Here is a 19,043-nt window from a genome sequence, read left to right on the forward strand (position 1 = left end):
GAGGAGATCTTCACAGTCCACACGCTCTCGGCTCAGGAGGACTCGTCGCCTGCTCTGGACTTCACTTCTTCTTCACCTTCCAGACACGATGGCCTCCAGTCCCGTGAGTGACTCGTGAACTATGACCTTGAACATCTTCTCATCTTCTGTGGATTCTTATCAGTTTCCTGACGTGAAGCCTCAGTTGGTTCATCACTTGAGCGTCGATCCTGCTCCAGACGACCTTCACGGCCCAGAGAAGAAACCAGGTTTTTAACCATCGACTCGAATAAAACGAGTAAATGTTTAGATATTTATGTCTTTTAAATCAAAAATGTGACGCAAACTTGTTTTTAATCTTATAAATATGAACATTAAAGATAAATATTTGTAGCTTTAACTTCATTTATTTATGAAGGAAGTTTTTCTTCTTTATTATTCAATGAACAGAAGATTTTTGGTTAAAAAAAAAGCTTCTTAAAAATAAAATAAATAAAAACTTTTCACTTTCGATCAATGACCGAAAAACATTATTTTTATCAAATAAATTTGGTTTTTATGTAATAATTAAGACACAAACAAAAATATGGTTTCAATCGCTTTTCAAGTTTTAAAATGTTGTATTGAAACTATTTTTTCTTGATTAAGATTTTTTAATTAAAATATTATTTTTAATTGAATAAACTTGTTGTAGATATAAAAATATCGTTTGTTTGAAGAAACATATTTTTATTTTGAATTTATTTTTTATAGTTTTATAACGTTTTTTTTATTTAAGACACTTTTTAAAATTTGAAATGTATTTTTTTCAACTTTCTTTTGACAAATTGAAAGTACTTTTATTTTGAAAATATTTCTCTTCATTGAAGCAACTTTGTTAAATGAAGAAACAAGCATCATGTCAAACATCATCATGTCAATCATCATGTCAGTCATCATGGCAGTGATTGACAGGTGGTTGACGGGCAGGAAGTGACGTCTTGTGTCTTTCAGGTGTGAAACAAAGGTGTGTGAAGTTGCTGCTGGTGTCTCTGGTGTGTTTTCTGCTGCTGCTGCTGGTGACGCTGGTGCTGCTGAGTTATTACCGTAGGTTCTGTTGGGTTCTGTTGGGTTCTGTTGGGTTCTGTTGGGTTCTGTTGGGTTCTGTTGGGTTCTGCTCGACCATCAGGTCATAACCTCTGGTCTCCAGTGTCGTCGGCGTGTGTTGGAGGTCGTCCGTGCGGCGACGGCAGCTGCGTGTTGGACTCACAGTGGTGTGATGGAGTCAGTCAGTGCTCCACGGGTCTGGACGAGGCCCAGTGTGGTCAGTGTGTGTTTGATGTTTGTCTGAAGATACACACTCGTATATACATCAATATATACATCAATATATACATCAATATATACATCAATATATACAACAATATATACATCAATATATACAACAATATATATATCAATATATACATCAATATATATACATCAATATATATATCAATATATACATCAATATATACATCAATATATACATCAATATATACATCAATATATACAACAATATATATACATCAATATATATATATATATATATATACTGTATATATATATATATCAATATATATATATATATATACTGTATATATATATCAATATATACATCAATATATATATATATATCAATATATATATGTCAATATATACATCAATATATACATCAATATATATGTCAATATATATATCAATATATATATCAATATATACATCAATATATACATCAATATATACATCAATATATACATCAATATATACATCAATATATACATCAATATATATATCAATATATACATCAATATATACATCAATATATACATCAATATATACATCAATATATACATCAATATATATACATCAATATATATACATCAATATATACATCAATATATACATCAATATATACATCAATATATACATCAATATATTCATCAATATATATATCAATATATATACATCAATAAATATACATCAATATATACATTAATATATACATCAATATATACATCAATATATACATCAATATATTCATCAATATATATATCAATATATACATCAATATATACATCAATATATATATATCAATATATACATCAATATATATATCAATATATATATCAATATATACATCAATATATATATCAATATATACATCAATATATACATCAATATATACATCAATATATACATCAATATATATATATCAATATATATATATACTATATATATATATATATATATATACATCAATATATATATATATATATATTAATATATATGTCAATATATATGTCAATATATACATCAATATATATATCAATATATATATATCAATATATATGTCAATATATACATCAATATATACATCAATATATATGTCAATATATACATCAATATATATATCAATATATATGTCAATATACACATCAATATATACATCAATATATATGTCAATATATACATCAATATATATATATCAATATATATATCAATATATATATCAATATATATGTCAATATATACATCAATATATATATCAATATATATATATCAATATATATATCAATATATATGTCAATATATACATCAATATATACATCAATATATATGTCAATATATACATCAATATATATATATCAATATATATATCAATATATATATCAATATATACATCAATATATATATCAATATATTCATCAATATATATATCAATATATACATCAATATATACATCAATATATACATCAATATATACATCAATATATACAACAATATATATACAACAATATATATACATCAATATATATATCAATATATATATCAATATAAACATCAATATATACATCAATATATACATCAATATATTCATCAATATATACATCAATATATACATCAATATATATATCAATATATACATCAATATATACATCAATATATATATATATATCAATATATATATGTCAATATATACATCAATATATACATCAATATATATGTCAATATATATATCAATATATACATCAATATATACATCAATATATACATCAATATATACATCAATATATATATCAATATATACATCAATATATACATCAATATATACATCAATATATACATCAATATATACATCAATATATACATCAATATATATACATCAATATATACATCAATATATACATCAATATATACATCAATATATACATCAATATATTCATCAATATATATATCAATATATATACATCAATATATACATCAATATATACATCAATATATACATCAATATATTCATCAATATATATATCAATATATACATCAATATATACATCAATATATATATATCAATATATACATCAATATATATATCAATATATACATCAATATATATATCAATATATACATCAATATATACATCAATATATACATCAATATATATATATCAATATATATATATATCAATATATATATATACTATATATATATATATATATATATATACATCAATATATATATATATATATATTAATATATATGTCAATATATATGTCAATATATACATCAATATATATATATCAATATATATGTCAATATATACATCAATATATACATCAATATATATGTCAATATATACATCAATATATATATCAATATATATGTCAATATACACATCAATATATACATCAATATATATGTCAATATATACATCAATATATATATATCAATATATATATCAATATATATATCAATATATATGTCAATATATACATCAATATATATATCAATATATATATATCAATATATATATCAATATATATGTCAATATATACATCAATATATACATCAATATATATGTCAATATATACATCAATATATATATATCAATATATATATCAATATATATATCAATATATACATCAATATATATATCAATATATTCATCAATATATATATCAATATATACATCAATATATACATCAATATATACATCAATATATACATCAATATATACAACAATATATATACAACAATATATATACATCAATATATATATCAATATATATATCAATATATACATCAATATATACATCAATATATACATCAATATATTCATCAATATATACATCAATATATACATCAATATATATATCAATATATACATCAATATATACATCAATATATATACATCAATATATATACATCAATATATATACATCAATATATACATCAATATATACAACAATATATATACATCAATATATACATCAATATATACATCAATATATACATCAATATATACATCAATATATACAACAATATATATACATCAATATATACATCAATATATACATCAATATATATATCAATATATACATCAATATATATACATCAATATATACATCAATATATACATCAATATATATATCAATATATACATCAATATATATACATCAATATATACATCAATATATACATCAATATATTCATCAATATATAGATCAATATATATATCAATATATACATCAATATATATACATCAATATATACATCAATATATAGATCAATATATATATCAATATATACATCAATATATATACATCAATATATACATCAATATATACATCAATATATACAACAATATATATACATCAATATATACATCAATATATACATCAATATATACATCAATATATATACATCAATATATACATCAATATATACAACAATATATATACATCAATATATACATCAATATATACATCAATATATACATCAATATATATATCAATATATACATCAATATATACATCAATATATATACATCAATATATACATCAATATATACATCAATATATATACATCAATATATACATCAATATATACAACAATATATATACATCAATATATATATATCAATATATATATATATATATATATACTGTATATATATATATATATATATATATATATATCAATATATACATCAATATATATATATATATTAATATATATGTCAATATATACATCAATATATATATCAATATATATATCAATATATATGTCAATATATACATCAATATATATGTCAATATATACATCAATATATATATATCAATATATATATCAATATATACATCAATATATACATCAATATATACATCAATATATATATCAATATATTCATCAATATATACATCAATATATACATCAATATATACATCAATATATACAACAATATATACATCAATATATACATCAATATATATATCAATATATACATCAATATATACATCAATATATACATCAATATTTACATCAATATATATATCAATATATACATCAATATATACATCAATATATACAACAATATATATACATCAATATAAACATCAATATATACATCAATATATACAACAATATATATACATCAATATATACATCAATATAAACATCAATATATACATCAATATAAACATCAATATATACATCAATATATACAACAATATATATACATCAATATATATACAACAATATATATACATCAATATATATATATCAATATATATATATATATATATACTGTATATATATATATATATATATACAACAATATATATACATCAATATATACATCAATATATACATCAATATATATACATCAATATATACATCAATATATACATCAATATATACAACAATATATATACATCAATATAAACATCAATATATACATCAATATATACATCAATATAAACATCAATATATACATCAATATATACATCAATATATACAACAATATATATACATCAATATAAACATCAATATATACATCAATATATACAACAATATATATACATCAATATATACATCAATATAAACATCAATATATACATCAATATAAACATCAATATATACATCAATATATACAACAATATATATACATCAATATATATACAACAATATATATACATCAATATATATATATCAATATATATATATATATATACTGTATATATATATATATATATACAACAATATATATACATCAATATATACATCAATATATACATCAATATATATACATCAATATATACATCAATATATACATCAATATATACAACAATATATATACATCAATATAAACATCAATATATACATCAATATATACAACAATATATATACATCAATATATACATCAATATATACATCAATATATACAACAATATATACAACAATATATATACATCAATATATACATCAATATATATACAACAATATATATACATCAATATATATACATCAATATATATACATCAATATATATACATCAATATATACATCAATATATACATCAATATATATATCAATATATATCAATATATACATCAATATATATATCAATATATACATCAATATATATACATCAATATATACATCAATATATACATCAATATATACAACAATATATATACATCAATATATACATCAATATATACATCAATATATACATCAATATATATACATCAATATATATATCAATATACATCAATATATACAACAATATATATACAACAATATATACATCAATATATACATCAATATATACAACAATATATATACATCAATATATACATCAATATATACATCAATATATACATCAATATATACATCAATATATACAACAATATATACAACAATATATATACATCAATATATACATCAATATATACAACAATATATATACATCAATATATATACAACAATATATATACATCAATATATATACATCAATATATATACATCAATATATATACATCAATATATATACATCAATATATACATCAATATATACATCAATATATATATCAATATATACATCAATATATACATCAATATATATACATCAATATATACATCAATATATATACATCAATATATATACATCAATATATATACATCAATATATACATCAATATATACATCAATATATATATCAATATATATCAATATATACATCAATATATATATCAATATATACATCAATATATATACATCAATATATACAACAATATATATACATCAATATATACATCAATATATACATCAATATATACAACAATATATACAACAATATATATACATCAATATATACATCAATATATATACAACAATATATATACATCAATATATATACATCAATATATATACATCAATATATATACATCAATATATACATCAATATATACATCAATATATATATCAATATATATCAATATATACATCAATATATATATCAATATATACATCAATATATATACATCAATATATACATCAATATATACATCAATATATACAACAATATATATACATCAATATATACATCAATATATACATCAATATATACATCAATATATATACATCAATATATATATCAATATACATCAATATATACAACAATATATATACAACAATATATACATCAATATATACAACAATATATATACATCAATATATACATCAATATATACATCAATATATACATCAATATATACATCAATATATACAACAATATATACAACAATATATATACATCAATATATACATCAATATATACAACAATATATATACATCAATATATATACAACAATATATATACATCAATATATATACATCAATATATATACATCAATATATATACATCAATATATATACATCAATATATACATCAATATATACATCAATATATATATCAATATATACATCAATATATATATCAATATATACATCAATATATACATCAATATATATATCAATATATACATCAATATATATATCAATATATACATCAATATATATATCAATATATACATCAATATATATACATCAATATATACATCAATATATATATCAATATATACATCAATATATATATCAATATATATCAATATATCTCCAAAGAAAAGTTTCTCCATTTAAAGAAGGAATATTTTTAAAAGTTGCTTCAAACGGAAAAAAATATTTTATTTTAATAAAAAAAATCAAAATGAATATTTTCAACCAAACAAATCATCTACAACAAATTAAAATATGTTAAAAAATGTCATTTAAAAAAATAAATGGAGCTGCAATCTAAACAAAAAAGGCAAAAAAGTGTATATATAATATAATAACATAATAATATAATAATTTGATAATATAATAACATAATAATATAATAATATAATAATATAATAACATAATAATATAATAATATAATAATACAATTATACAATAACATAATAACATAATAATACAATAACATAATAATATAATAATATAATAACATAATAATATAATAACATGATAATATAACAATATAATAATATAATAACATAATAATATAATAATATAATAACATAATAATATTATAATATAATAACATAATAACATAATAATATAATAACATAATAACATAATAATATAATAACATAATTATATAATAACATAATAATATAATAATACAATAATAAAATAACATAATAACATAATAATATAATAATATAATAACATAATAATATAATAACATAATAATATAATAACATAATAACATAATAATACAATATCATAATAATATAATAACATAATAATATAATAATATAACAATATAACAATATAATAATATAATAACATAATAATATAATAATATAATAATATAATAATATAATAACATAATAATATAATAATAATACAATAATACAATAATATAATAATACAATAACATAATAACATAATAATATAATAACATAATAATATAACAACATAATAATATTATAACATAATAATATAATAGCACAATAACATAATAATATACTAACATAACATAATAACATAATAATATTATAACATAACATAAAAATATAATAACATAATAATATAACAACATAATAATATAATAACATAATAATATATTAACATAACATATTAACATAATAATGTAATAACATAATAATAGAATAGCATAATATTACAATAATATACTAACATAACATAATAATGTAATAACATAATAACACAATAATATAATAACATAATAATATAATAATATAATAATATAATAACATAGTAACATAATAACATAATAACATAATAACATAATAATATACTAACATAACATAATAACTTAATAACATAATAACATAATAACATAATAATATAATAACATAATAATATACTAACATAACATAATAACTTAATAACGTAATAACATAATAACATAATAACATAATAACATAATAATATACTAACATAACTTAATAACATAATAACATAATAACATAATAATATACTAACATAACTTAATAACATAATAACATAATAATGTAATAATATAATAACATAATAATGTAATAATATAATAACATAATAATATACTAACATAACATAATAACATAATAACATAATAATATAATAACTTAATAATATAATAACATAATAATATACTAACATAACATAATAACTTAATAACGTATTAACGTAATAACATAATAACATAATAACATAATAATATAATAACATAATAATATACTAACATAACATAATAACTTAATAACATAATAACATAATAACGTAATAACATAATAACATAATAATATAATAACATAATAATATACTAACATAACATAATAACTTAATAACGTAATAACATAATAACATAATAACATAATAACATAACAATAAAATCTAACTTTGATCAGTGAACAGTTTCGTCTCGTCCTCCTCAGTTCGGTTCCGAGGCTCTGGTTCTCAGCTGCAGGTGTTCTGGACTCAGACCCGGACCTGGAGGTCCGTGTGTTCCCTCAGGTGGTCTCAGCTTCAGGGTCGCAGCAGCTGCAGGGACGTGGGCTTCGGCTGGTGAGTCACGTGACTGTGGTCCGTGGAACGATCACGAGCTCCCTCTGCTGTCAGGAACACGTACTACAGCTCGGGGCAGGAAGTCGCTGCTGATGAAGGTCATGGGTTCTTGACCCTGAAGTCCAACGTGGACCATGAAGCTCCCATCATGCAACAGCTCGTCCCCAGGTGTGTTCTCACAATATTGTTTATTTACAACGTTCTTCATAACATTGAGTCAAATTAACATTTTAAATTCAACTTTTTTTTTGTGAGTCATTAAATTCATGTTTTTCATATTTAAAAAAATATATATTTAGCTTAATAATTGAATTAAAAATTCAACGATTTAAAAAACGATTTATCTTCAATGACACATAGTTTGATATTATAATTACAATAATTTGAAAATAAATAAAAAAGGCTACTGAATAAAAATAATAAATAAAAGTAAAAATGTTTATTATTTGAATGAGAATATTTAACTTAACAAATGTCTTTATTTGAAAATAATTAAATTAAATTAGTAAATAAAAAACAAGTACATTTAAATAATTAAATAAATCAACATTGGAAATATTAAATGAATTAAATAACATTTAAAATATTATATTAAATATTGACTTTCATTGGTTAAAGACTATATTCAAGGATTTAACCCCATGTTGTGTCTGCAGCGACACCTGCGTGAACAACTCTGTGGTCACGCTTCACTGCACAGGTGAGTCGTGGTGTCTGCTGACATCACTTCCTGCCTGCTGACATCACTTCCTGTCCAGACTGCAGCAGATCTCCTCTGGGCTCGTGGCAGGTGAGTCTGCAGGTGGGCGGGTCTCACCGCTGCGGCGGCGCCATCGTCTCGCCCTCGTGGATCGTGACGTCGGCTCACTGCGTGGACAGGTGAGGTCTGGAGCCGCTCACCTGGACACCTGCTGACCTCTGACCCCCCGCAGCTTCTCTGACCCCGGGCAGTGGCTGGTGTACGCCGGGATGCTCGACCCCCTCGACGTTCTCTTCAGCCCCGCCCACGCCGTCGACCTCATCGTCAAACATGGCGGCTTCGTCCACCAGACTCGCCAGAACGACGTCGCTCTCTTGAGACTCTTGTCGCCGCTGGACGGTCAGTGTCTCCAAGAACATGAAGCTCATTATTATTGTTGTTAATGACATTATTATTGTTATTAATTACATTAATATTGTTGTTATTATTCACATTATTATTGTTATTATTCACATTATTATTGTTATTAATGACATTATTATTGTTATTAATTACATTAATATTGTTGTTATTATTCACATTATTATTCACATTATTATTGTTATTAATGACATTATTATTGTTATTAATTACATTAATATTGTTGTTATTATTCACAACATTGTTATTGTTATTATTCACATTATTATTGTTATTATTCACATTATTATTGTTATTATTCACATTATTATTATTTTTATTAATCACATTATTATTGTTATTATTCACAATATTATTATTAGTCACATCATTTTTGTTGTTATTCACATTATTGTTATTATTCACAACTTTATTATTGTTATTAATCACATTATTATTGTTATTATTTACAATATTATTATTATTTGTCACAATATTATTATTTTTCACAATATTATTATTAGTCACATCATTATTGTTGTTATTCACATTATTATTGTTATTATTCACATTATTATTCTTATTAATACCATTATTGTTGTTATTAATTACATTAATATTGTTGTTATTATTCACATTTTTATTGTTATTATTCACATTATTATTGTTATTAATGACATTATTATTTTTATTAATCACATTATTATTATTGTAATTATTCACAATATTATTATTATTTGTCACAATATTATTATTTTTCACAATATTATTATTAGTCACATCATTATTGTTGTTATTCACATTATTATTGTTATTATTCACATTATTATTCTTATTAATACCATTATTGTTGTTATTAATTACATTAATATTGTTGTTATTATTCACATTTTTATTGTTATTATTCACATTATTATTGTTATTAATGACATTATTATTGTTATTAATTACATTAATATTGTTGTTATTATTCACATTATTATTCACATTATTATTGTTATTAATGACATTATTATTGTTATTAATTACATTAATATTGTTGTTATTATTCACAACATTGTTATTGTTATTATTCACATTATTATTGTTATTATTCACAATATTATTATTAGTCACATCATTATTGTTATTATTCACATTATTATTCACATTATTATTGTTATTAATGACATTATTATTGTTATTAATTACATTAATATTGTTGTTATTATTCACAACATTGTTATTGTTATTATTCACATTATTATTGTTATTAATGACATTATTATTGTTATTAATTACATTAATATTGTTGTTATTATTCACATTATTATTCACATTATTATTGTTATTAATGACATTATTATTGTTATTAATTACATTAATATTGTTGTTATTATTCACAACATTGTTATTGTTATTATTCACATTATTATTATTTTTATTAATCACATTATTATTGTTATTATTCACAATATTATTATTAGTCACATCATTATTGTTGTTATTCACATTATTGTTATTATTCACAACTTTATTATTGTTATTAATCACATTATTATTGTTATTATTTACAATATTATTATTTTTATTAATCACATTATTTTTATTGTAATTATTCACAATATTATTATTATTTGTCACAATATTATTATTTTTCACAATATTATTATTAGTCACATCATTATTGTTGTTATTCACATTATTATTGTTATTATTCACATTATTATTCTTATTAATACCATTATTGTTGTTATTAATTACATTATTATCGTTATTAAGGACATTATTATTGTTATTAATGACATTAATGTCTTTATTTTTGTTATTATTCACAATATTATTGTTGTTATGATTGTTACTAATCACATTATTATTATCGTTGTTGTAATTAACATTATAACTGTTATTAATGACATTATTGTCTTTTTTATTGTTATTATTCACATTATTATTATCGTTGTTATTATTAACATTATTGTCTTTGGTATTGTTGTTATTATTGTTATTATCACCGTTATTATTAACATTATTACTGTTATTAATGACATTATTATTGTTGTTATTGTTGAACAGCCTCCAGGCAGTTCGGACCAGTTTGTCTCCCCAACACTGGACTGAACGTGTCGAACCTTCAGAACATCTGGACCTCAGGGTTCAACGGCTCAGCAGGTAGAGGCTCGTCTGGGCCACTAGAGGGCGCCACTGTCTTCATGAGCGTCACTCGTGATCATAATAGGTCACTTTAGTTTCAACAACGAGCTCCGAGAACATTTCTAACAGGTCACCTGATGTTGTTGATATGTTTATTAAATAAAGAATCAACTTTAACTTCTTCACAGTTTAGTTTTTGATGACTTCGAACATGTTTTACATCATATTTACTTTTATACAACTTTAAAAATAATGATTTAAACAAGTTCGAAAGTTCAAACTTGAAACGATGTGTTTGTTCCAGACTCTGAGGCTCAGGTGAGTCTCATGGAAGCTCAGGTGAGTCTCGTTGAAGCTCAGGTGAGTCTCGTGGACGTCGACGCCTGCAACGACTCGTACTCTGGACGGATCTCTGAAGACATGATCTGCACACGAGCAGAACACGGAAGCAACACGTGTGCGGTGAGAATATTAGTTAAAGTTATGATGAAGGTCGTCGAGTTAAAATAAGACAATTAAGTTAGAAATTATATTTTTTATTGATCCATTATTTCCATCATTTAAAACATACTTAATGATTTAAGAACTGATGTCAATCAATACATGGATCAGTAGGTGAATCTCTGTGTTATGTTGAGACTTAAATCAATATAATAATGATTTATTTTGAAGGATCTTCTCACATCAAACCAGAACAAGACGAAGTAAAAAAATAAAAATAGTCAAATATAAACAAAACGAGTAAAAACTACAAAACTTGACGTTTGTTTAAAACCCCTGAGTTATCTTCATAATCTCAGGTTCTACGAATTGGTGCTCTGCCCTGAAACATCCGCCACACTTCCTCCAACTGAAAACTCAGCGAGAAAAGCGGCTGCTGGGCGACGAGGTTAGAGGGCTTCGCAGCAATTCATAGAACCTGAGATTATGAAGATAACTCAGGGGTTCAACTTCAAAGTTTTGTTTGACACGATTAATTCTCTTGTGTCTCCTGCTCCTCAAATCACGCCTGTCTTCTGTGAAGCTGACAGCAATGATTGTTGAGATTTTTCATTGACAAAATTAAATTGATCAAAGAGAAAATCTCTCCCTTTGCTTGGAACCCCTACTGTCTCTGAGCCCCTCTCCTCCTCTTGGTCCTCCTTCACTGCTGTATCTTTGGGTGATATTTCAGCACAAGATGAAACCCTCCTCTTGCGCAGATGACGTCCTTCCTTGTAGGCTTTTTATCAAAGTATTTGATGTAATTGGACCCTGGGTTACCAATATGGTGAACCTCTCCCTTTCCACAGGGGTTTTTCCCAATGCATTTAAACATGCCATTGTGGAGCCTCTGCTCAAAAAACCAGGCTTAGACCCAACTGACCTGAGTAATTTCAGGCCTATTTCTAAGCTCCCTTTCTTGTCCAAGATCTTAGAGAAGGTTGTGTCTGAGCAGCTGTTCCTGGATCAGAGCGACATCCATGAGAAGTTTCAGTCTGGCTTCCGTAAACATCTACGGAGACAGCTTTATTGAAAGTGTCCAGTGACATCATGATGTCGGCTGACTCTGGTAAATCCACTGTTCTGGTTCTCTTGGATCTGTCCTCAGCCTTTGACACAGTTGAACCAGATCCTGCTGAGAAGACTGAGGGATGAAGACTGTCTGGGTCTGTGTTAGAATGGTTCTCATCTTACCTTTCTGGGCGCAGTTTTAGTGTATCTGCCAATCAAATGAGGTCTGAATTGGCAGATCTGTTGTGTGGAGTCCCTCAAGGTTCTGTTCTGGGTCCTTTATTGTTTTTGCTGTAATTGATTCCCCTCGGTAAAATCATTCAGAGATTTCCAGATGTTTCTTATCACATTTTTGCTGATGACATCCAGCTCTACTGCTCTTTTGATCCAACTGAGCCCCAGAGGCTGAACAGCTTAGTGAATTGTTTGCTAGAAATCAAACAATGAGTGAAAACACTTTACAGCTTAATGTGGACAAAACTGAAACTCTGGTGATTGCTCCTGATGATAAGGTTCCAGGGTTGAGTCAGTACTTGGGTGACTTAGGTCAGTCTGTCAAACTGAGCCTGAGAAACCTGGGTGTTGTATTTGATAAAGACATGTCTCTTGTTCAACACTGAAGAAAACTGACCAGAAACTGTTTCCTTCAACTGAGAAAAATCTCTAAACTTAGGAAAATGTTGTCGGAACATGATCTGGAGCTTGTAATCCATGCGTTTGTTTCTTCTCGTCTGGACTATTGTAACAGTTTGTTTTCATGTCTTAACAAGAAGGATCGTCTCGCCTGCAGTTGATTCAGAACTCTGCAGCCAGAATTCTAACCTGCTCTAGTAGAAGAACTCACATTTCTCCGATCCTTAAAACTCTTCACTGGCTTCCAGTTTCTTTCAGGATCAACTTTAAAATTCTGGTTCTTACTTTCAGATCTATTCATGGTCAGGCTCCTCCTTACATCACTGATCTGATCCAGCCTTACATCCCAGCTCGGGCTCTGAGGTCTGTGGATCAGAATCTACTTATGGTTCCTCGCACACGGCTCAGGACCAGAGGAGAGAAATCTTTTCAGGCTGTTGCTCCTAAGCTTTGGAACGATCTTCCTCTCTCTTTGCGCTTGATGGAGTCTACTGACTCCTTTAAGAAACATCTATTTGTTCAGGCTTTTCCTTGATTTTCTGGAACTCCTGTGTTGTTCTCAGTATTATCTTGATCTTTAAAGTATATACTTTTTTGAGTATTGTTTTGATTGTTTAAGCGCTTTGTGACCCTGGTCTAGAAAAGCGCTATATAAATAAATATTACTTACTTTACTTACTCATATTGGTGCGAAGCCCTCTAACCGCTTCGCTATTGGTATAAACCCAAGGCGAAGCCCGATGGGATCAATGTACCCCCAGCTAGACGCCGCTCCTGACAGCAGCATCACTAGGGCCCCGCCGGCCCAGGATCCAATTCCCTTGGGGGAATGGAATGGCTCATAAACAGTATGAGCTACTGATCCTGTCGCCATGTCAAGGAGATAGGCTCTAGCGAAGGCTGAAGTGGATGCCCAAGAGGCTCCCAAGACAACACCCCGCGAAAGAGCCATTGAAACTGCCACACCACGGGTGAAATGTGCCCCTAATTCGCTAGGAGCAGATCCATCCGCTGCCTGGTAGGCCTGGATAATGGCCGATCTCACCCAATGAGAGACCTCTGAGGGAAGACCGGCTCACCAGGCCAACATCTACCTTGGCAAAGAATAGGGCATCAGAGCGGCAGAGCAGCCATCAGAATGAGGCCAGGCGCCGCAAAACAAAACTTGCACAGGACAACAGGTGAAGGCGGTCTTGGAAGGCCTGCAGAGTGAGAGTTGTTGCCCGGAAGGACCTGAACCTTCGGACGACGGAACGCAGAGATCGGACACAATGACACTGATGACTCCTCGACTCAAGGAAGACACTCTAATGGCTAATGGGGAGAGCACAAGCTCACTCGTTCTCTTCGTGGATGTCAGGTCCAGAAGGAGTGAAACCTTAAAGACAAAATGTCACTCATTTGCAGCAAGCCCAGCCGCCTGTAAGCTGCTGCCATGAGTCCCAGGGGGGACACACAGCACCTGCTGACGTCACATGACGTCAAGCTTCCAAGAACTGTGTTGTCAACCGGACTAATGGAGAGAGCTTGAGGCTCGCTTGCTCTCTTCGTGGGTGTCTGTACCAGAAGGAGTGAGACCTCAAACAAAATGTCCAGTGGGACTAGGTCAAGAGGCTCAAATGTCAGGTCTGCGAGAGAATCCAGCACCAGCTGGAGATCCCACCGAGGGCTGGAAGGCCTCACCGGAGGTCGAAGCCTATAGGCCCCAGCAAGAAACGCACCACCAGAGGGTAGGTATGTGCCGAAGCACCTGCCTTGTTGCAATGGCTGATGCGAACGCTTAGTGTCGCCACAGTCCGTCTGTTATCCAGTAATGCTGCAGGAAAAAACAGAACAGCAGAGACCAATCAGGAGCTGTGGTCCAGGGACCTGTCTGCACACCAGTGACAGAACATCCCTCATTTGGAGGCATAAGCCTACGTGTAGGCGGGGGGGCCCAGGCATTCTACAGCGTGTGGAGAATGTCCTGGTCCAGAGTCCCGCTCAGCTTGTCCCATGCAAGAGCCACACTTTGAGAGTGCGGTTGACGGTCAACTGGAGCGCATAGCCCCTCCTGATTACTTCCCTCTGCAATCTGGAATGAAGTAAAACCAGGGGACTCCAAGCCGAATAATTTTCCGTCAGAACCACAGCCCTGACGAACTTGTGACCGGGTTGTCCTCCGGCCCGCCCCCGCCATTGTCATAGGGAGGGCCGTTGACGAAATGGCATCACAAGAGTCGCATCTCCATCTCCTGAACCAACAGCGCATGTACTCGAGCTGGATTCACTAGAACCCCCCTTTCGCTGAGTTGTAAAGGAGTAAGTGCGGCGGGTGTTTCCCGCCTTTATAGGAAGTGGACTGCACCAGCTGGGTGGCGAGTTCATTAAGCTTTCTCAGAGACGAGGTGGGGCCTCGAGGATAAACCAATAGCGAAGCGGTTAGAGGGCGGAGCACAATATGAAGTAGAACTACAAAACTTGACGTTTGTCACAAATATGACGTTTATTTAATGTATTTTAAATTTAAAGTAAATAAAGAACCACTGACAAGTAAAACCTAAAGCTTTTGTTTAAAATAATGAATTTAATATACGTATAATTCATCATTAATACATGGAAATAAACAAATGTTTATGAATAAAAAGATATGAATCAATAAATGACTATATTTTACTTCAATGACACATTTTACAAAAGTTCAATTAAAAACAAACCAGTGTGTATTAACTTTAATCCAAACATAACTTCTTTGACCTCCAGCGCGGCGGTGGGCGACCTCTGGCTGCGTCGCTGGGCGGAGTCTGGTGGTTGCTCGGCAACAACATCTGGGATCAAAGCTGCTCACACTCGTCCAAACCTGACGTTTACGGAAACGCCACGAACTTCCTGGACTGGATATTCCGTCAGATGAAGGTCAACGTCAAGGTCGCGACCTGAACGTTCGTTAAACGTTTGTTTGAAACATCGAGACGGAGATAAACATGTTTGAATCTAATGTACATTTTTATAAACAATCTTTAAACAATCTTTATCTACCGCTTTTGATGATTAAAAACATTTATTTAAAGATGTTCGAGGCTTTATTTCATTAACATTCAAATGTTCCTCAAACTGAACATGACGAAGGAGGTTCTTCAAGACAAACTTCTGAGGTCCTTAAAAGTTTGATGAGCAGCTGTCAATCAATCAAAGTCTTCCGCGTCAAAATTAACTAAAAGACACGTTGCATTTAAATAGAATAATAAGTAACAACAAAACTATGATCGTTTTGATCGTTTCAGCAACAAAGTGCAGCTCAGCAGCGCCTTGACGCTGTCAATCACTTTTGATTGACGGTCTTCAGATGAAGTGTCATTTGTTCGTCGACAAACAATCTGTTGAATCCTCGTCGGAGACATCGTCCTCGTGTCTCTCGAAGGTTCTGTCAGGAGGGCTGGTGGTTCTCCGGGTCGCAGGGTTGCTGGTTCAAACGCAGCATCTTCTTCTCCACGACGGTGGACGAGCTCAAGTTGCTGCTGCTCCGGCCCGGCCCACTGCCGCCGCCCCGCCCCCCTCCTCTCAGTCACTTGATGCGGTTCCGAACCAGCGACGACTGGTCGGTGATCTCGCCCGAGCGGCGCCGGCGCCGACACGGCAGCACCAGCAGCAGCAGCAGCAGCACCAGGATCAGGGCGCACACGGCGATGAGCGCGTACGACACCAGCCACATCAGGTTCTCGCGCCGCAGCCCGGTCGAGCAGTCGCTCGCCACGTCCGCCGCCGAGAACGGCCCCGAGATCTCCGACAGAGAAGCTGAGGAATCGAACCG

The 19,043-nt window shown here is 27.8% G+C and overlaps 2 protein-coding genes across 2 annotated transcripts in view; one reads left to right on the plus strand and one right to left on the minus strand.

The window, feature by feature from the left end:
• The first annotated feature begins 14 nt into the window (after positions 1 to 14).
• LOC148074606 (transmembrane protease serine 2-like) lies at positions 15 to 18,179 on the plus strand. Its single transcript, XM_087796013.1, has 12 exons — positions 15 to 103; positions 164 to 248; positions 973 to 1,065; positions 1,169 to 1,282; positions 9,765 to 9,894; positions 9,949 to 10,062; positions 10,551 to 10,594; positions 10,653 to 10,773; positions 10,827 to 10,993; positions 13,049 to 13,144; positions 13,431 to 13,588; positions 17,996 to 18,179. Exons 1-12 carry the CDS (start codon positions 89 to 91, stop codon positions 18,170 to 18,172), a joined length of 1,314 nt encoding a protein of 437 aa, XP_087652139.1. The 5' UTR covers positions 15 to 88; the 3' UTR covers positions 18,173 to 18,179.
• A 66-nt stretch (positions 18,180 to 18,245) lies between these two features.
• Positions 18,246 to 19,043, minus strand: part of bace2 (beta-secretase 2) — a 40,201-nt gene continuing 39,403 nt past the window's right edge. The window contains exon 9 of the mRNA XM_087796012.1: positions 18,246 to 19,027. Within this exon, the coding sequence (XP_087652138.1) occupies positions 18,798 to 19,027 (230 nt within the window). The 3' untranslated portion in view covers positions 18,246 to 18,797. The remainder of the gene's footprint in view (positions 19,028 to 19,043) is intronic.

This window comes from Callionymus lyra, chromosome 7 (assembly GCF_982586985.1).
Source record: "Callionymus lyra chromosome 7, fCalLyr1.hap1.1, whole genome shotgun sequence".
Taxonomy (NCBI): domain Eukaryota; kingdom Metazoa; phylum Chordata; class Actinopteri; order Syngnathiformes; family Callionymidae; genus Callionymus; species Callionymus lyra.